The sequence below is a fragment of the Vipera ursinii genome, assembly GCF_947247035.1.
Source record: "Vipera ursinii genome assembly, chromosome: 5".
NCBI classification, from domain to species: Eukaryota; Metazoa; Chordata; class Lepidosauria; order Squamata; family Viperidae; genus Vipera; species Vipera ursinii.
In genome coordinates, this window is record NC_139518.1 from 42,516,233 (window position 1) to 42,538,388 (window position 22,156).

The 22,156-nt window shown below is 37.7% G+C and overlaps 1 protein-coding gene and 1 long non-coding RNA gene across 6 annotated transcripts in view; one reads left to right on the plus strand and one right to left on the minus strand.

Moving 5' to 3' along the window:
- The window catches only part of LOC310641065, a 27,000-nt gene continuing 4,844 nt past the window's right edge, over positions 1-22,156 (plus strand). Inside the window, exons 1-3 of one of the 2 annotated variants that reach the window (XR_014492663.1) lie at positions 1-828; positions 1,833-1,928; positions 5,521-5,617. This is a non-coding gene — a long non-coding RNA (uncharacterized lncRNA). Of the gene's footprint in view, positions 829-1,832; positions 1,929-5,520; positions 5,618-22,156 lie in introns of those variants that run through there. The other variant, XR_014492662.1, reaches the window with a different exon arrangement.
- Positions 6,153-22,156, minus strand: part of SAP130 (Sin3A associated protein 130) — a 23,163-nt gene continuing 7,159 nt past the window's right edge. For 2 of the 4 annotated variants that reach the window (XM_083363743.1, XM_083363741.1), the window contains 13 exons: positions 21,860-21,950; positions 21,371-21,475; positions 20,347-20,488; positions 19,189-19,307; positions 18,387-18,689; positions 17,483-17,657; positions 16,938-17,042; positions 15,211-15,569; positions 13,220-13,468; positions 12,815-12,940; positions 8,131-8,234; positions 7,307-7,420; positions 6,153-6,387 (listed from right to left, as the gene is read on the minus strand). In XM_083363743.1, coding sequence (XP_083219869.1) covers positions 6,229-6,387; positions 7,307-7,420; positions 8,131-8,234; positions 12,815-12,940; positions 13,220-13,468; positions 15,211-15,569; positions 16,938-17,042; positions 17,483-17,657; positions 18,387-18,689; positions 19,189-19,307; positions 20,347-20,488; positions 21,371-21,475; positions 21,860-21,950 — 2,151 coding nt within the window. In that variant the 3' untranslated portion in view covers positions 6,153-6,228. The remainder of the gene's footprint in view (positions 6,388-7,306; positions 7,421-8,130; positions 8,235-12,814; positions 12,941-13,219; positions 13,469-15,210; positions 15,570-16,937; positions 17,043-17,482; positions 17,658-18,386; positions 18,690-19,188; positions 19,308-20,346; positions 20,489-21,370; positions 21,476-21,859; positions 21,951-22,156) is intronic. The other 2 variants (XM_083363744.1, XM_083363742.1) reach the window with 2 other exon arrangements.

The window sequence follows — 22,156 nt, forward strand, 5'->3', positions numbered from 1 at the left end:
AACTTCCACCCACCGCATAGTGAGCCGTTAAAAAGGTCACGTGAGAAGCCCTGGCGACTATAGAGAAGGAAGGGAAATGGAGAAGGTTCCCCCTTTTAACGGATTACTAGAGTTGATTGCGTATGTCAGGCTTTCCTTTGGAGTTTCCTCAAAAAGGCTATTTTGTCGGCACACCGGTAAGAACTGGCAGCCTCAGGATGATTAGGACAAGCTTGTTACGTCTTTAACAGCATGAGGGCGACGAAAATAGGTCGTGAAAAGTACTTCGGGACAACGGGTCAATGTTTAGAAGCTCTGGCCTCTTTTGTACTCGTCTAGCTAACGATTTGAATTTTTTTTTTAAAAAAATCTAGTGTTGAAATTCAAAAACGCTCTGTTCTGCCGATCAGGTTTTTTTCTTTTTTTAATTTTATCACATAAATTAGAAATGCAGCACTTTCCAGCCCAAAGTCTCACCACTTCAAGTGCACTCTTAAAATAAAGGAAACCAAACTACCGGTTAGAACAGGGGTCTTCAAACTTGGCCCTTTTATGACTTGTGGACTTCAACTCCCAGAATTCCTCAGCCAGCTTTGCTGGCTGAGGAATTCTGGGAGTTGAAGTCCACAAGTCATAAAAGGGCCAAGTTTGAAGACCCCGGGGTTAGAAGTTCCGGCTAGGGCTAGCCTACGTCTTTTCTTGCACATGGCCAATTTCTCACGGGACGAAGATTGACTGCGGTTAATAGCATTATATACATCTCAAAAGTGGGATTTATTTTTTTTAAAAAATCGTGCAACAATATGCCTTTTAGACTTCTTCAAAAAATTTACAACATATACATTGCAGGTAACGTATAGCTACAGTTTACCTGATTGTAGAAAGTAAGGTGAACCAAATGGAAAAGAACTTTCTTGTAGCTTTGAAATACCTCACTTTCCGCAAAGCTGTTGTTGGCTACTAATCTCAGCCCCTTACTGGCAATATTTCAAAACGGAGGTCAGCCAATAAACTAACATTTACATAATGCTGCATCTAAGTACATAGTAGACTATTAATGTCATGCATCTGTGCACATAATATTCTTCTATTTCAGACTTGTCGCCCAGTTACTTCTTGACTTTTTGTGATCTGAGGACTGTTTGTACTTATAAGCTCATGCTTGGGTGATTGGTGACATTATTTAACCACTTTTTCTTCCTGTCAACTTCTTTTTCGATTGTTTTCAATTTTTCTGAAATTCATGAAATAGGTTTATTGCACTTGTTAATTACAAGAGAATTAGGATTCAAATATCCAAAAACATAACTGATAACACCAGAATAATTAGGAAAGATATATACAAACAAAGAATTTTGATTAAAAGACAAAATATTAAGGGCATGCGCTGCACATATTGAACCAAGGAGAAAAGAAATTAAAATTTGCAGCCTGGTTAATATAAACTTTAAAATAGCAATATAAAATAGATACACCCACACACACGTATCCACTTCAATTTTTCTGAAAATCAGGTTCTTTTCCAATAACACTCATTTCTGCGAAAAGACATTCTTAAGATTTAGCTTTATTATTTTTCTACTGAGCAGTCTGATTTTATTTCAGTATTATTTGCTCTTTCTGTAACTTCATTAATTTTCTCCAGAGTTACAATTGAAAGACATCCATTTTTCTTGATTCAGATTTTCAAATGGTCCAGCTTTCAGACATGCTACAATTGGGAAAAAAACGTTTCTATGACAGAGCATACGTTTGTTATCATGTCTTTATGCTTTACATTTTAAAATCAAAATTTAAATATTCAAGATAAATTTGATTAAACTTAAGGACTAAGTAAGTGTCTTTTTTTCCAGATAATTAAATCAGCTATTTTCATGAAGGTGCTGACAATACTACACATTTTTACTGAGATGTACGTTCAGCTGAACTCATAGAAACTTCCTCCCTTAGTAAGTATGCTTAAGGCTGCAGATTTAAATGACAAATGTAAATGTATTGGCAGATTGAATTGTAGAGCAGGCAAAATCTATTGCAGATGTTTGTGACACAGCATTTTAAGGAGGAGTTTTCAGATTTTGCATTGCTAGGACCACCTAAAATGATAAATAGTAAAGCTTGATTGCTGTAGGTAAGGGCCTCAATTCCCATGTCCAGTAGTATTTGAGAAAATGATACAAAGCTTGAGGCTTTGAGTGAAACCACAGCATGCCAGAACACAAGATAAAATTAGGCATCCTGATTCAGGAGGCAATTTTGGGAAAGAGAGTAAAGCGTCCATAGCCTGCAAAACCCCCCACCATATATTGTTTTTCATGCATTTTATACCTCCTATATAGAATATCAATGTATTGTATTTATGTAGAAGACAGCTTGCTATTCTTGCAACTCTTGCTTCTGGGATTATGGATTTTGGAACAAACAGGTTTCTGGGGACAATCTACGGTGACAGTCGTCATCTTCTCACTTCCTCTTTCTCCATGTAAATTACTCCTTACTTAGGGACTCCTTTTAGAAGCATTTCATCCTTTTCAGTCTGTCTACCTGACTAAACATGACAATGGGAGGGAAATAAGTTCACTTCCTTTGAATACATGCAGAGTCAAGTAGGCTTCTCTCCAAATAATTTGCTTTATCCTTAATAATCTTGGCCCTAAAGTTTAAGGCTGGACTGTGGCTAACCTGCAAGTTGACCTGCAGGATTAAAACTTGTAGTGGACCTGCCCAAAAAATTAGGAATACTGGTCACAAGAGGGAGAGCTAGGCGCCTACTTTAGGTTAGATTGGGAAATTGTCCAGCAGGTTCATCTACAGGCCCTACTGGCAGGTAGAATCTGTTGTCTCAATGGGGTTCTTGTACTTTCAAAGCTCCCCTTCCATTTTTGAAATGGACATATATTATCTACTACCTAGCAGGTTGGGACAGCACGGCTAAAAGTTGTTTTTTTCATGGATGGCATAAAAATCCTTCTTCCCCCCCCCCCAGCACAACTGGATCTATCTGCAGCCGGCAGCTTGCCCTTCTCTGACAAGAATAGTGCATTTTTGCAAGAAAGGGATTTGTTTGTGCCTTAGGCTTGTGCTCAGACCCAAAACTCTACAGAAAATTGATCTTGCTCTGGAATAAAATTCACAGATGCAACATTCTGTTGGCAAGTCCATCCAAATCAGATTTGCTAATGGCACCCCTGGGGAATCATGAGAATCATTTTGTTAGAAAAATAGAGCAAAGAATTCCCTAATTGACTGCTAGTGAGTCTTTTCTGTTTTCTTGACATCGGTATGGGTGTGATTTGCGATTGCCTTCCTTCTTACAGGATGCTTTTTCATTGTCCATGGTCCTGGGGTTTCCTGGTGGTCTGTCATCTTAGTACTTATTAGATCTGATCCTCTTTAATATAATTATTATTGCGTTTATTATATTTATAAGGTTATTCAAATAGGAAGCACTATAAGTTATTAACAACACAATTCTTTACATATTTTTTAGAAATAAATCAGATGAATTCATTTAGTCACTTATGAGCAAATTTAGATCAAGCCTAAAAGTCTATTGATTTTATGTACAAAATTCTACTGAATCTTGCTTCTAAATAGAATTACACTGTCACATAGAAAAAATTAGTTTGAACCCAGTGACATGTTTGCATACCAGAATCTTAGTACCTTTGCAGAATTACTTGAATTTAAGCCATTTTTTAATAAATGTAGTTGCTTATTAGAATTACTTTTCCTTTTACATAAAAATTGTGAAATCAAATGTAATTTTTGATTTCATACAAAAAGATGTCAAGGGACCCTTGATGTTGCCCTACAATGTAAGTAGTCTTGAGCTGTAGGGATGGGCAGCATGCTATAGAATCCAGCATGCATAATCAGGTTTATTGTATATATGTTGACTCATGAGCCGAGAGCATATAAAAATTCAGGTATTCATTGCTGTTCATTGTTAATTGAGGAAACTTGTACATTAAAAGAAATCCTCAGTTTAAGGTTCTATAATTGTCTTTTTAGAGCTAGTAGGTTGGTCTGAAAATGTGGCTTTGGGATTTTATTATATGATTGTGTGGTCTTTTCTACACTTATTCAAATGGCCTGTATTTTAAAATAGCTCTGTAAATGCACAGAAATAAATGCATAGATAAGCTGTACCTCAACTTTTAACTGTCACATCTGCTACATAAACTCTTACACAAGTGCAAGCAAAAAGCCTTATACCAGAGCAGTCCATTATAAAGAAAATACCCATCTGGTGCAAAAGAGTGGTACATAACCTTTACATCATGCTGGCAGGAAATAAGAGGCACAAGAAATTGAATTTTTATCCCATTAGAGTTTGCATTTGCTATAGATAAGTCATTAGAATTTCTTTTGTGGCATCTTTGTTAATTTTGCTACAATAAATCTTATCACTTGGGATCCTTGGAAATCTATTCTTTAAGATATTTTCCTAGCTGAGCTGACAAAAGTACAATTGTTTTGTAAGTAGAACACTAGAATTGTGTAACAGAGAAATGTAGCACTTAAAATTGTTCCATTTTCAAAAGTCTTGGTTGCTTTTTAGTGTTGAATCTGTGACAATAAAACGAGGGCAGGCATATTATTGGTGATTAACAATAACATTTAACATATTTAATAACAGCATGTTCCATAGCAGATAGGATTATCTTAGAGAATTTTCTATTTTATGAGTTTTAGAGGGGGAAGTTTTTAAATGATGTCAAGTGTCACAAAATTTCTACGGTAGGAATCTATACAGTGCTGTCAATTTCTGAATTTGAAATTGGAGAAGTTTCCAGAGTCACAAAGATACTGCGGCCTCTTTAATTTGTGGGGCTTGCTAATCTTTTCAGCAGAAGGAGTTGACATGGTTTTATTATCCAAATGTGAACATTTTTTCTTATGTCCATTTTGATGTTACTCTTCTTATCTGATATTCAATGTTATTGGAAAATAAATTAGTAATAGTAAGAGTTGTGTGTGCTTGGGTTTTTGTGGATTGGTCTCTTCCCCACTATTGAAAATTGGAGCAACCTGAAGCTTCAGTACAACAAGAAGAATTAAAACTGAAACACAAATCTAGAGAACAATAATCTTGGATTACCCTCATGAGACTGGATCATGAGCATAATGGAAACTCTGATAAAAGTACACATACGTATTAAACAGAGCTCTGTTTAATAGTAGCATAATCTTATTCTGCACAGCCCTAACTGAAATCAATAGGAGCAGAATTTCCATAAAGTTTGGATTCTTTTTCTGTCAAAATGACAAATTTATACAACCTGGATATTTTTGTTTATCCTATTTTAGCATAATATAAGATTGGATTAAAGAACTATTGGCTTCTAAAAATCAGAAAAAAGTCATCAAAAATTACCTGTAATCTTGATGGATTAAGAGCATTATCACTGTTCTTAACAGCTTTGAAGGAAAATATATACTGTTATACAGACTCTTCTCTTTTTCCATTTCTATATTTTCACACAATTATAACCATTGTTCTTATACAAAATTCTCCAAATCCTTTATTTATGTTTTCAGATGTTATATAGCACAATTTTATGCAATATAATGAACAGTATCACACCAGCTACAGAAAGAACTGCTGTATTTGAAAACAATATCCTGGAGCACCAACATGGGCACAGCACAAAATTCACAACACTACAAATAACTTTGAAATGTATTTTAAAAATAGTCAGCTAGAGACTGCAGAACCACTTATGATTCTAAACATAGCAGAATTGCCAGTGCAAGGGCACTGGTTTATGAAGGCTACTTCAGACATTGCAAGTTCGTAAGGAGCCTGAATGGGCAGGGCTTAGTTGAAGTAGTGTCATTTCCCCAACTTTTTCAATTTATGTCAGTTTGCTTCAAGATAGATGGCTCTTGAGGTCTGTTGCAGGAATCCATTGTACAAATCAGTGAAGTAATGTCTAAAACTGTAAGATGAAAGGAAGGGGACTATCACACCTGCGTCAATGGTTCCAATTAGTAGGCACTGGGACATATCAAGAGAGCTAAACAAAATGAGACTGAAGAGTTTAAACAGGGACAAGCCTGAGAAAAATCTTTGTTCCATTGACAGATTATTAATTGTCTCTTAAGGTCACTGGGTTCCATGTTTTAATTCATCAGCTTTCTCATCTTTTTTTACTTAAATGTTGCTTCTTATAAGAAACCTCCAATAAAAGAACTTTAACACTGTTCTGTACATGTTTTGTTTTCAGAGTCCTTTTAGGTTTTTTTCTAAACTTTTTCTTTTCTCTTCAATTTGGATACCTTCTTGACAGTTCCATTTTTGTTAAGGAGCTTCAGAACGCGCTCTTTGTGATCCAAGACCTTTAGCATGGATTCTCGAGCTTCATTTATTTGATCCATTACAAGTTTACATCTCTGCATATTTCCCTGAAATGTAACAAATATAGCACATTGAATTTAAAATGTTAATACTTCAAAGTACTGCATTTTATCTTCAATCATCTTGAAACACCAAAAAGTACAGAAGCTGAAGAACTGAAGTATTACTATAGCATATCAGAAAGGACCATTCAGAACAATGTCCTCATGTAACTTCCCTCCCCAGTTCTTGCTGACAGTTTTCTAATACAACTGGCTCCTATAAAAAATGTGAACATTATTGCACACGACAAAAGTAAGATAAATGATAACAAGGCAGGTATTGCATAGGGAGCCACATGCCAACACCATAATTCTGTCCTGCATCCTCTCCCCCACTCTGCCCTTCAGTAAAATGAAGTTTTGGATTTTTTTATGCAGGGCCTAAGGAACTTCAGTTGAGAAAGATTCCCTTTCTTCTTTTAAAGTGTAGGTGAAATATTCAGTGGTGTTTAACAGGAAATGGACACCAGAAAGGGGAACGGGTGGCCTGAATGTCTAAATGCATAGCATAAAAACTATGCAGCATGCACAAATTTATGGATCATATTATGTAATGCCATGCTTTGAATGCAATATTGTCTGATAAAAGGAAGAATTTAAAATGGGTTGATATGTTCTAATATCAGGGCCTAAAAAACCCCTTTATAATGCCAAATTATTTCTTTATAACTTTCAGTTGAGAACATGCAGTTTTATTTTTCAGATGTTAAACATCTATCCAAAAGTAGTTCAGTTTTGATTTACAGTCCAGGAAATATGAATTAAATCAGTTTGCTAAGAAAAAAGGAACCAAATGAAAATATCCAGTTTATGTTTTGTATTGATTAGCTTTCTTTTACACAGTTGTTTCATCTAGAAAAATCAAGGCTTTATTCTGCAGCTACAGCAGAGGCCAAAGAAAATGAGCAAAATAAACACAACTCACCTGTATCAATTCATTTATTTGATGCAAATCATCATCAGTTGCTGCCTTTTTCTTGGGGATAATGCCTTCTTGTAAGGAGGTGAGTCGTTCGTACACATCATGTTCCAGATTAGTCTATAAAATATTAAATATTGAGAATATTTAAGATTCACATTTTTTCATAACACAGGGTACAAAATTAGAAATGCCAATTTGGTGTTTATCTGATTTCAACAGATTCTCAATACAATTTCATTGCTTGCAGAACAGCAGCAAAATCTTGATACTGATAACGACATCAATATGTTTCAAAGAGGAAGAAGGAACACCCTAATTCACTGAATGGGAAAACATGGACTCTTAACTGCCTACAGTGTAGAAACACCATACCACCCTTCCATATAGGCCCAACCCTTCTCCAATGCCTGAAAACATTTGCTTTTAATTCTTCATTTTCATATAAACTACCACTTTAGTGCTTAGATTAAAATCTTAATTTGGTTTAAAGCTTCAGATACTTTTAAAAAACCAATTGTTGTCTATGTATAACAACCAAATCTTGGTTTTCCTTTCTACACCTCTGGGATACTGTACAAAGACTTAAGCTTGGCACTAAGCTTAAGCACCTACCTCTATTGCAATAGGAACAACCAGGAATATATAATAGCGCTGCCTAAGATCAGTGGCTCCATACCATTTCTTTAAACCAGTGCACCAGAGGTAAGTTTTGAGCATTTGAACAAAATATCAGTATTTGTGCCTGACTCAAAACCTTCCTTACTAAAGCTTTAGGTTTATGTGATACAAATTATTTTATACAGAATCAACATGACTTTCCTACTTACCAGCTGTAATAACTGTGCTGCACAGAGATGGACTTTCCATCCCTGTGCACGGCAAGATACCCCTTTCTGATTAGCTATCTCTTGTAGCATAGCTTTCTTCTCTTCTAGAAGGAATGAGAGATGAGAAGGAAGCAAATAGCGATGCAAAAAAGAAAGAGTTTATTTTTACAGAATAAAAGGAGAGAGAAAGTAGTTTATACATTAATTATCTAATGGTCAACTTCAGTTATTGGAATAGAACAGCCTTAAAAATTGAACTCTTGATTTCAATATGTGAAGATGTTTTAAACAAAAGCAAAACCTTTATTCAGATGGAAATGAGTGGGAAAGTTATTTCAATCTAGATGGTAAGAATTTCAAAGTTCGTAAATAGGAACTTTTAGTTAGGGAATGTTGATTTCTGATGATAAAGAAGAATGGCAGCATGCAATGGTAAGAAAGGTAGTGGATCTGGAGCTGAAAGATGAATCAAAGAGTTACTCATGAAGAAGCGCATGCCGGTTGATAACGCTGGCTTATGGCAATGGGCAAGGTTGGCAGAATCATGTCACACTGAGAGATCACGTACACTGGGAGGAGCATCTGGAGATCTGAAATGTGGGCTTCTTCAAACAGAGCCACTGGCTGGAGCTGCTGAATCTCTGAATGCTGCTGTTAGTGATCAATAAATAACTGGATGCCTAAATAGATTGCTTAAAATTCTGCTATTCAGAGTATTAACTAAGACCGCAAAAGGAGTGGAAATAATTTGGTTGCAACAAATTAGAAGTGAAAGAGGGGGGGGGAGAGGGAGGGAGGGAGAGATGGAAGAGCAACTGTGACAATGGTAGTGGAATGAATTAGATGAAAGACAGAAAAGAATTAAGAATTAATTGAAGATTAAATTGGAAGAGTGAGTGAGTGAGTGAGTGGAGCGTGAGATAAATTCTCTCACTCCCCCAAGGAAAAAAGATAGCAACAGGACTCTGAAATACTGCCTAGGTTAAGAGCAAGGGAAATGGGAGAGGAGGAAACAAGGAGAAGACTAAGATAAAGTAAGTGGTAGATCTATGAGTGGGTTAATGGAAGGTAGGTTAGATGACTGGTTGTCCTTTTGAGTGGGATGGTGGTTGTATATCCATCCTTGTTTGACTTTCGCTCTCGGCAGCTTTCGATACCATCTACTCAGAGGATAGGGGGTAGGTAGGAGAGTTTTGTGCTGAATCCCTTTCTCCAGGGTTGATTCCAGTTAGTGGTGATTGGGGAGGAGAGGTCCCTCCTTTGGCCCCCTACTATATGAGGTGCTACAGGGATTGGTGCTCTCGCTTCTTTTATTCAACATCAGGAGACTGCTGGATGAGATCTGTCACTAAGAGGTGAAATATCATCAGAATGCTGAAAATACCCAATTGTGTATCTGCCCCTGGTGAATTAAGCCAGAGGTGTCAAACACAATTTCATTGAGGGCCGCATCAGCATTGCGGTTGCCCTCAGGGGGCCGGGTGGGTATGGCCAGGGTGGGCGTGGCCTACTGGGTGGGCGTGGCTAGAGTGCGTATGGCCTACTGGGTGGGCGTGGCCAGCTCTACATCGTTCGCTGGGGCCTGGGCAGGAGTGGGACAGATCTGAGGGTCTCTGGCAGAAGGAGGGTCTCTGGGCCAGGGCCAAGGCAGTGGGGGCCGTTCCCTCACTGTTTCCAGGATGGCTTTGCGGGCCGCATGAAACCACTTCGCGGGCCGGATCTGGCCCCCGGGCCTTGTGTTTGACATGTCTGAATTAAGCAATGCTATGGGTATCTTATCCTGATGCCTGGAGATTATAAGGGTCTGAATGGGGATCAGCAGGCTTCAACTGGAACCTGGCAAGAATGAATAGCTTTGAGTTTTAGGGCTTTCTGCTTTTAGGACTATGCCATCTTTGGTGCTGGATGGGGTTACACTGCCCCAAACAGACCATGTATGCAATCTGGGGATCTTCCTGGACTCATAATTCCTACTCGATGAGGTGGCAATCATGGTTAGGAAGTTCTTTGCACAACCTGCCTTCTGTGCCAATTATGCCAGTCCTAGATTGTGAGATGCCACTCATGGTCATTTATGCCCTGCGTACTTCCTTGTTGGACTACTGGAATGGACTCCAATTGTGGCTATCTTTGAAGAGTATCTGGAAAATTCAGCTGTGGAAATGGCGGGAACAGTTATACGTGTTTCTAGCAGAACACTTGTTACAGTCCTGGTTTGGAAGCTGCATTGATTATCAGTTTGCTTCCAGGTCCAATTCAAGTGCTGGTGTTGACTGGGTTATTTTAGGGACCCAATTTTATCTGCGTGTCCTACTACTTCAAACAGAGAGAGCATGTTATGGGCTTCATTATCTAGAGAGCTGCATTTGGCTGGCCTCAGGCAGTGTGTTTTTTCTGCTGTGGCGCCCATGTTATGGACCATTTCCCCCCCAAAGTTAAGGCTGGCTCTATCACATCTGAAGATCCCTCAAGAGTTCATGATGCTGCTAGGGGACACCAGGGGACTGGTGAAGTAGTGTGGTGGCTCTGTTATTATCAACATAATCTGTTACTTCTTATTTTTAGCTTTGTTTTTATAGTTAATGTTTTTTTAATAATAACTTAAAATAGTTTTATCTTTCTTGTATGCCATCCAGAGTCATGTATTTTGTGAGGTGGATGGCTATATAAATTGGACAAATAAATAATTGGTTTATTGAAGGTACTGAGTAATGTTGATGCCAAAATATGCCTACTGGGATTTCTGGTACCATATCAGCCTCAGGGCAGAGTAGCACTTTTTCATTGGGAACCTTGATAATATTAGAAATTCTGTTTTACAGATGGCTCTTTGTGGCCTTTGTATGTATGATTGAGCCAGAGGGACCAGGTAGAAATGTTTTTTTATACTGTCCTGCACATGGTCATCCCTGCTTGAATCAGTATGTGGTTGATGGTTTCTACTCCTAGGATGATGATGCTGGACAATTTATAGGAGCCTTGGTGGAGCAGTGGGCTAATGCCTCCTTAAGTAACACCAGCTGCCTGCAATTATTGCAGGTTCGAGTCCCACCAGGCTCAAGGTTGACTCAGCCTTCCATCCTTCCGAGGTAGGTAAAATGAGGACCCAGATTGTTGGGGGCAATTAAGCTGACTTTGTAATAATGCCGCTTGGGTGTGTGTGTGAAAGCCCTAATAAGCAGGCATATACATAGAATGAAGGCTACTGCTAAGTTTGTAAGCCGCCCTGAGTCTTCGGAGAAGGGCGGGATATAAATGGAATTAAAATAAATAAATAAAAAATAAATATTTGCTGTCCCTAGAGATAAAATTGGAGGTAATACAGCATTTACTACAGGCCTACACAATATATGGCCTGTGGGCTGCATGCAGCCTGCCAAACATCCCTATTAGCCTGCTGGCGTTTTGTTTTTTTTTAAGGTCAATAAATTTGCAATCCTCACTCTCCCAAAGGCAGCTGTTAAGCATCTCTAATGTCTTCACGTCCAGTACTGCCACGTGTTAGTTGTGAAGCATATGATCGACACACTGGTATTTTTAATGTATCAATGTGACCCTTTCCCTTCTACAAATCGTGCAAGCCTGCACAAGAAGGTGGGTATCACTTGTTATGTCTACTTCAGGGGCCCACAACCCCTGGTCTGTGGAGCAGTACCAGGCCGTGGCATGCCAGCAACTGGTCCACACAAACAAGCAAAGCCCCATCCACAGGATGCAGGCAGCAAACAAAACCACGCACCCTCCAGTCCGCGGAAAAACCGCTCTCCACTTAACTGGTCCCTGGTGCTACTTAATACTTCACAATAGAGATACTGTACAGGATCTATTCATATGATCTGATCAAGTTGGGTTCCAGGGAAAACATGGGAATTTCCCAACAACCTGGAGAGTAATTCTGTTGGGAGACTTATTAACCTCTGGAATAGAGAGATGATGAGAGCTTTTGATAAGCAAACAGTCACTTGTGCCCTTGTTTTCTCTAGACTGAATTTCTCTAATTTGGGCTTGCTAGAAACTTTGGCTGGTACAAATTCAAGATGTTTGTAATAACTTATAAAATGCCGTGGTTTGGCACCTGGGTATTTGTGAGACTATTTGTTCCATGTAGAATTTGCTGACACAGAATGCATACTGAGAGTCTCTCCTCCCTATTAGATGTAGCAGGAGCAGATTAGGTGGCAAGTATTCTCTGAAGGTACTAAATTCGGATATCCGCAGATGTAAGACTGCTATTAAGAAACATCATACTTGCTAAGACCTGGTTACTAGACAGGTATTTTAACAAAGGAAGAATTGATGAAAAATGTATCGGGAATGTATGTTGGCACTGGTTATGATTATTGATAGTGGGTTGTATTTTATGTGAATATTAGAATAATATAATTGCTTTAGGGCAGTAGGCACACTACACATACAAAGGTCAGACCTTATGATCCAAATATGTAATGCAGCATAAACAAATCTGATTTTTTCCCCATGCAATTTGTTCTATTTGTGTTAGCAATCAAGAAAAATCATGTAACTGTTGCAAAGCAGGGAAGATCCACTTTCAGCTCAGAGATGTAGATTACCTTATATAGACAGTTGAAATATTATATACTTTCAAATAGGCTTTTGCATGCATTGTTGGTGGCTAATACATCATTTCAATACACTAGTACAAAACGTGTAGTGGAAGACATACCTTTTACTCTGACATCACTGTATCGCTGGAAATGATGATAGGCTGCTTTCCATGGATTGCGATAGTGACGGAGCAGAGTTATGGGTGGCCGTGGACGTACAGGCACATACCTCACTCCTTCTTCATCTAAGACAATTTTAAAAATAATTATTCAGGCTTTGCTAAGAAGTTTGTATTATGAACTACACAAATGAATGTAATCCTATGACTGACTTTTAAACCAGAGGTCAGTTCTGCTTTGTTTAATGCTAGTTCCAGCACTAATCTGGGAAAAATATTTAATTTGTAATATTTTTGGAAATAAAGCATCCCTTTTACTGAAATATGGTATTTGGGTGGATGAATAGATATGGTTTTGAGAGATGGCTAAGTAGGAAAGTTTTGTTTCTGAATTCAAATAATCACCTATATATTCTTTTGGAGGTGATTTGCGCTTTTCTGCCTTTATCAGCAAGTTTTTGGTAGTGGATTTCTCATCATCCGTGCTATTGGTCTCCATCATATCCCCTTCCTCTGTAGAGATGATGTGTTGCTGCTTACGTGGTTTTTTCCTTGGGGAAGCACCTGGTGGCAAGTCACTTTGGGGTACTGTGAGATTGTTGGCCAGCAATGTAACAGATGGAGATACACTATTTGTGCTCAGTGGAGGGACTGCTGGAAAGGAAAAAGAGAAACAAGTTTAAGAAATTTCAGATAGTGTTTACAAAACACTCCAGATTTTCTAGCTTTTTCTTTCAGAAAATGCAGTGTGCTGCATCACCTATTTGTCACATGCATTTATATGACACTTTCAGAATATTCTGCAAAATTATTCTCTGAAAATGGCTTAAAGGCTTCACAATGGTCTGTCACTCTATTTAGTGTTTTTTTCAACAGTTTGGCCTTGTACTAAGAAATCAATTAGCCTTTTTGATAACATTTGAGAACCATACAGTAACTATGAAAATTTCAAGCCTCATAAAATATAATAAAATATTGATAATATTAAAGTTGGGGTAACGTAAGGCAAAATTCTTTTCTATAGAAGAAACAAACAAAAGATCCTCATGGAGCTTTATTAATAAGATGCCTCACAGTTTTCCTTTTATCTTGAACATAAAACAATAATTTGCTTATTATTTAATCAAATTAATATAGCCATCCATCTTCCTCCAAAAGCAAATCAAGGTTTAGTTGAAGCCTGTTGTTCCCCATCCATTTCTGAGAACTGAAGAAACTTTTTGGATGATAAGTGAAACGTTTTTAAAGAAAAAATCAAGTCCATTTGCCTCTTGGAAAAAGCACCTTTGGGATGATCCAGATAATCTGCTTCCTCCAAAGTTCTCTGGAACTGTTACTCAACCACTGCCTCTATCACCACCCTGTCCCCACCAAAGTAAGTGAAATACTGGACAAAAATTGTCCAGTGATGGCTCAAGAAGAGGGCAAGCCACAGCCTCCTTAAGAGATAAATGGATAACCCCCTTCACTCAGAGAAGAATTCACTACCACCAGAGCTCATTCACATGATACCCCCTCAGACCACTTTAACCAACCAGGGAGTGCTATGGATCTAAAGAACGGGTGGCCAAGCTCTCAATGCTAAAGCCCTGTCCATTTTGGGGGGCCAAATAGGTTCAAACGGTTTCCATATACAGGTAACTGGGCAAAATTCCACCCCAAACATCTCTGGATTTGTGTCAACGTGAGTATCCAACTGGGAATGAATTTATCTGACAGATACTATACAAATTCTTTCATACAGTATCCTGTTAATCAGGAGGTCTTGGGTTACCTAAAGCAGAGCTGCAGGGCAGTAGTCTGAGGCTGAAATAAGGGCAGAGATGTACTGGTGCTTTGCTACTCTTACCACCACGAGGTAGACTTTAATAGCGGCTCTAACCTATGTTTGGTTGAGTTCATCCTTATTCATGTCTCATAGTTGCACAAACATTAACAATGTTTTTAACAGATACTCCAATTATAGGCAATTACAATACCTGTGTAGGAAATTCCCCCCCCCCCAAGTTTTCAGTGATATGCTAATTTTTGGTTTAGCATCAATTTATGAACTTCTTTATGAAATAATATAGAAAATCAAAGTAATTAAAATGAAACAAGTCATTTTACCATTATTTATTTGATTGATTGATGTGCTGCCCATTTTATCTCGAGGTGACTCTGGATGGCACATGTTAAATCATATTGAAACAAATGCTTAAGTTGGTTTTCCTAAACAATTCTTATCTCTTTTTTGTAATAATTTACACAAATCTAAAGGTTTTCAAAATAGACTGGAAAACCATTTTACTTGGATGATATAAGACTCTTGCTGTGAGCAGAGGTTCAGACTAGAAGACCTCCAAGGTCCTTTCCAGCCCTATGATTCTATAAATCAAAACAAAACCAAACCCTACCTGAAACTGGTCGCATTATATCCAAAGGTTCCACTTCCTCTTTTATTTTTATCTCTGGTACAACAGGACCCAATACTGTAGAGAGGATACCACTTATGGTTGATGGAGGTGGAGGAACAGTTACAACTGTGGCTGAAGTAGGTGGAGGAGCTGGAAGTGTTCCTGGAATGCTTGACAGAGCAGCTGTGGGCTGCGAAGGTGGACTAGCTGCCGTAATGATTGTTGGAATGGCAGATTGTGGTTGCTGAGAAGTAGGAACTGAGACAGGAGGTTGCTCATTACTCTGTATGGATACTGCCTCCACAGATACTGTCACAGGAGTGGCCATGGACACATGAATTTCTGGTTTAGGTTTAACACTAGACAGAACACACACATTAAAAAGTTAGATCCTTTCTTCAAGATCCTACAAGAGTAAACTTACAGTGGTCATGGTGAAACAGTCACATAAGCGTAGAAATTAAATCACCATGAATCCACTGCAAATTTTGAAGCCTTCTCCAACACAAGTTCTGTGCATTTCTCTCATAAGAGCCTCTTGGTCCCAGCTTCTACTTTCTTCTGAAACAGGAGCTATGAATCTAGGATGACTCCCAAATCATCTACCACCTTCTTGGGGGAGTGCAACCCTGTCCAGAATAACTATGGAGACCCTATTATTAAATGTTTGCTGAGGATCAGCAGCTTTATTTTGGTAGGGTTTATTCCAAACCTGTTCCATCCCATCCATATCAAGCCTCCAGATACCTGTGCAAAATTTCTGGTATCGTTCATGATGGCAATATATTATCATGACTTTTATCGACGTACTGATGATACCTCACCTGAACTAATGGATGACTTCTACCATTGGTTTCATTTAAGTATTAAACAGCATGGGGGAAAGCCTTAAGCCTTATGGAAGCCTTATGCTAGAGCTTCTATGGATTTCAGCTTTTTGCCTCCATGACCACCACTGAAGGAATCTACTTGGGTTAGGCTCTTGCAGCTGGTCCAGTAGAAAGCTGTAATTGAATACTACCTACAGGTCTAACAGGACCAAGACAGAATATATTCCCTACATCTATGTTCTGATGAAGTAGTTTCTTTCTCATGATGGGGTCTGAATGCTGATTAGAAAGATCCAAACAACCATTTCCTTTTTTCATCCTTTCTAGCTGATTTTTTATGATTTTCTCAGCAATTTTCCTTAAAAACCATGCGTGGAAATGGCATCCAGGATATGCCCTACTACTTCTTTAAAAAAGCAGATGGCATTACCGGCGGACAATACCCAGGGGGAGGGACTTCTCTGTGGGTGCACTGGCCCTCTGGAATCAGCTGCCTGTAGAGCTTACGACTGCCCCTGTTTTTTAAATAACCTTCACCGCCCTGAGTCCTACGGGAATAGGGCGGTATATAAATTGAAAAAATAAAATAAAATACCCTCTTCCTTAAAGAAGTATTAATATTATGGATTTAGCAACTCATGCCCTGCTTAGCCGCTAAAGGAGTTAGGATGGGAAAGGATTGAACTCATTTGAGGCAAAATTCAAATTGCAGAAAACCTTGCCCTATTACCTTGATTTACACAGGTTAAAACCTTGCTCAGTGAACATTTATACATACGTTTTCTTATATTACTTGTTTTAAACATTTACCATTGTGTGATTTATACGAGATATGCTTTTGTTTGCAAAGCTAAAATATACTTTTTTTTAAAGGCGGGGGGTGGGGGGGAATCTTACCCAGTTGGTCTTGGTGATCCACTTGCACTTCTCACAGAACTTTCTACACGAGTGCCAGCAACCTCAGTTGGTTGAGGAGGAATTAGGCTTTTCCTCACTGCCAGCCTGCAAAATAACATGCTAACTATTGTGAAATTTCCCTTGTTTATAAGCACGAATATCTGTGTAAAGAGTATAGATCAACACTGTAATTACTTAAAAATATTATAGTAGCTCTCCAGTGGGGATAAAACAAGAAAGGTAATGTATTATTCTGTTCTGCAAGTCTAAAACATTTATTCAAAATTGTCCTGCAATTTTGACAGCACCAACAAAGAGACTTAAAAATACTTTTTCTAGCTTTGATCCTTCATATGATAAAAATACAGTCAGATATACAAAAGATTGTTATAGTTTCTTTTATACTTTATTAGTGTATTATCAACCATATGAAATATGGTTGATGAAATAACTGTTACAAAATAAACTTACTTCTGATATGGTGATGAACAGATCATAAATATAAATATTTGCACAAATAATACTGCAGCTGCAATTTTACTTACCCATCAGTAGTAGGTTTCTTTCGGAGAATACTTGGACGTGGGGATGAACCCTGAGCTGATGTGCTAGAATTGGCATTCTGGCTGTGAGTTTGCACCACTGTAGTTGAAGCTGAAGCAGAGTTGAATGTATTGCTAATTGGATTGGCCATAATGGTAGCTCCATCTGCCAAGACCACTAGTGAAAGTGGTCAGAAGAATAGAAATTTAGTTGAAGTGATTATCTGAAAATTATAATTTGCTTTCCTTAAAATAATCCATGTCTACACCATAGATATTGATATTTTTAATTTATAGGGTACTCTTATCTGTATTTTTCAGAATTAAATCTAATGATGTACAGTATAGCATTCTCCTTCAGTAAGTCTCCAAATAACTCAGATTGTAGTTAACTCCTTCGTTAAAGAAAAACGTGATACATATTTCTATTCTTTGAGGTTGAAAGAAAGAAGAAACTTTATCCTGCCTGATGACACCAAAATATTTCCAATAAAGTTCCTAGTACGGACAACAAAATAGCAGTCTATATGCAATTTCTTAAAAATTGCAGCATAATCAAAAGAACGTCTTAAAAAGCAGTTATTCAGAATGTGTTTTCCTAATGACACAAATACTATCCAAATAGCAGATGGCTACCAGAAAAAAAAAGAAATGTTTAACTGGGGCCTATATTATGGTCTTTTTACTACTAAATGAAGACCATCTTAAATGGTATGCTTTCAAAATTCTTTGCATACTATTACATTTTATTGAAATTTGGTTTTATATTGTTGATGATTTTGTTTTAGATTTAATGTCTGCATCTTACTCTTATGCTTTTAAATTTTATATTGCAATCTACAAAAAAAATAATTACTGGAAAATATATCTATATGTATATCACAAATAAATCAGAATAAATAAAAACCTGATGTCTTGGTTTCAGTTTGTGGTTGCTGAGGCCCCAGTGGTGTGGTTTGAAGACCTTGAGTGCCAATTGGTGTAGCTGGATGTAGGCCTTGGGTTCCAATTGGCGTAGACTGTATTCCTTGAGCACTGATGGGTGCTGGCTGTATCCCCTGTGCACCAATTGGTGTAGACTGGATGCCCTGTATATGACGGGCGTGGGATGCATCTACTGTCATCAGCTGCATAGGATTAAGATGCACTGTCGAAGCTACTCCTACTCCAGTCTGAGCTGCTATGGCAGAATTTGGAGCCTGGGCTGAAACTGGGACAACATGCTTAATAAATATTCTGGTTTGTGTGGGAGTAATTAAGTACGATAATCTCAAATGCACCTCATACCTGATAATGTAATCATATATCAGTATTTTGATAGTTGCAAAAGTTTAAGATTTACGTGAATCAGATTTAGCTTTAAATCCACACAATGAACTATGCTGTTTCATATTGCTAAATATATTATAACTTGCATGAACATGATTAGTGCCACTAAACTTAAATTATTTGCTTTCACACCAACTCAAGAAAATATAATCAATTCATATCCCAGCTCCATTCATCACAGCATGTTCAATTAGCCAAATTATTATAGTAGATGATACAGTCTAGTATTATTTTAATTAAGCAAAAGATGATGAATGTGTTTTTCTGCTTTTGCGTTCGGTGGCCACGCTTTCACCTTAAATACTGTTTTTATGTATAAAGTTATACTGCTGTTCAAAGTAAAGCACCATTGTAAATTAGAGAAATTAGTGAATTCTTACCTGGATATTGGCGGATAGTGGATACAGAGCTGGTAATAGGTGTGTAAGTGTGGGCAGCCAAAGGGTACGAAGGAGGATATGTTGGTAAGAAATATTGAAACTGAACAGGCACTGACTGTCTAAAGGAGCAGAAATGAGAATTATTAAATATAGTCTTGCAATTAGATCCATTTAATAAATTATAGTTATGATTACTACATTTTATTAAAATGCAAATTATAGATCTTATTTGTTAGCTTATTTGGAGACAACAGATTTGAAAAAAAGTTTAGAAGGACGTTTGAAAAGATTGTGGAAGCAACTCATTTCTTTCTATAGCTTGCTACATTATAATCCAATAAAAAGAATTAATATGGGGGTAAAGGAAAGGATTTTTTACGTATTGCTTATTTAATGCCTTGGTATTTTTTTTTAAAAAAATCTCTCTCCATTCTGTTGGTAATTATCTAGGACAGCACTGTATACATTTGACAAACTTAGAAATGCATTTTTAAGCACATACACATTACAATCCATTTCTAAATACAACTGGGTTTGACATGCAGCATTTGACAAGGAGCGTTATACGTATGGTAGTACTTGACTTATGCCCACAGTTGAGAACAGACTGTCTGTCATGAGTTATTGCAGACATTAGTTGAGTCATTGCATGCACTCCTAAGTCAAGTCATTATGATCATAAGTGCAAAATCATCTTAACCAACTGGTTAAAAATATAGCAAATTGCGATCACATGACTGCAGGATGCTGCAACAGATCATAACTGTGTGCCAGATGCCAAGTGTCTAAATTGTGATCATGTGACCGTAAGAGCAGGTGATAGTCATAAGTTCAAATTTAGATCGTAAATGACATTTTCAAAGGTTGTCATTAATTTGCACTGTCATTAAGCAAATGGTTGAAAGTGGAGAACTGCCTGTATTTACTATTAATTATCCTTCATTTCCTTGCATCTACATTACTAAAGCAACATAATTCAAGATATTTTCTGTCTGCATTTCCTAAGTGGGTTTGTGCCCAGGAATTTTAATTCTTTCAAAATCATAACAGATATCCAATAGAATTACACAAAAGGTTAATTATTTTAGAAACTGTAATAATATAGATTCCATGTAGCCAGGATTAAGATTCCTATATAAAAAAAATAAGCTCAGGTACCTATTATCATTTCTAGCTTCCATTGCCACTGGATTTGGAGATGCACGGTGACTAGATATGGGAATGAGATTACTCCTCTCTGCTGTATAATCAGACTGGATGCGGGGAGAGGTATGTGTGATTTGCTGGGGGACGACTTTAGCTGCATAGTAATAAGAGACAATCCAGTTATTCACCAAACTCAGTAAACTAAGACTAAGAAAATAACATATGTAGAAGGTGATGTTCACGGAACCAAGCCTCTCTGTATTGTCCTTTTTAGGAGATCCTTTGCACAACTCTGTGTTGTGTGCCAGTTGTGCCCTTTCCTGGATCTTGTGTCTCTGCACACAGTCACTCAAGCCCTGGTCAGAGCTACTCTTGAAAGATATTCAGAAGCTACAACTGGTACAGAATATAGCGATGTGGACAGTTCTTGGGGCCACTATAGTGGTTCAGGTTGCATTGCTGTTAGCTTCCGGGTCCAATTAAAGATGTTGGTTATCATCTTTAAAGCCCTTCATGGCATGGCTCCAGGCTATCTGCAGAAACATCTCACCCCAATAGAAGTGGCTCATCCCACCCATGTTGGCAGAAGGGGCATGCTGCAAACCCCATCAGCTAAGGAATTCCAAGTGGTGGGATCCAGGAAAAGGGCCCTTTCTGTCCTCCAAAACATCATGCCCTCCAATGTGAGATTCACACCCATCCTTTTGGCCTTCTGAAAAAACCTGAAGACCTGGCTCTACCAACTGACCTGGGGCCCCACTGGGGGCATGTCATTCTGGGGCTAGTTAATGAACTATCATCTTCCCCTGTGTGCATCTTGCTCTCTTCCTTCCCATTTTGTCAATTTTAAATCAATTTTAGTGATAAAATTTATCATTTTAAGGTTTTACCTTGTTTTTATGATTATAAGCGACCTCTAGGCAAGATGGGTGGCATATAAGTTTAATAAATAATAAATTGCCTACCTCTGGGAAAAACAAAAATAATATTTAAATATTACAAATCAAATCACAGTATAAAAATAGAACCTACTCACCAACTGGGATGTTTGAAGTGGTCACAGCTGTTGCATGGGATGAATGTGAGGGCATAGTCACAGTGACAATTGTGCTAGTGGCTGCTTGAGTGTGAGATATGGAACCTAGAAGAAAAATGTAACACAATTAAATCTTTGTTTAGAAAATGTCAATGAATATAGATAAGAACAGAATAATCTATGCAAGAAAATATATTTTATTGATAGAAGCAAATTAAAAGAAATGTCAAGCAGTATTTTTCACATGGTATTGCACTGTGGGGCTAATTAAAAGGGATATACCCCAAATCCTAGCCCTTATCTGTGCCCCTACAATATTGTTTTCTCCCAAAATGTTACATATGGCTCATGACCACCAAAACGTTGCTACTCTCACTCATTTCATTATTGTGAAAGGCAAAATATTTAGTTTGAACAGGGTTTTGCAACAATAATAGTTTTTCAGTTTTACAAATAGTTCCAAAGAAATGCTGAACCACAGATACTTACCAGCTGTAGTCACAGAAGGAATAGTATTAGTTGCTAAAATTGGTGCCACAGTTGCTGCTGCTACTGGAGTACCAGTACTAAAAATTGTTTTCTGTAGAGGAAAGTTGTATATGAAAAACTGTTGGAAATGTGCTTAAAAATCTTACTGTATCAGCTTGAACTAGTCGCAATGCTATTAGCCCTTACAAAACATAATACTTACATGTGGTTAAAGCCATGGTTTATTGAATAAAGTAAATGATCTCAGTTACTGCATTAAGCTATCATTGAGCATAATATGCAGTAATTGAGATCATG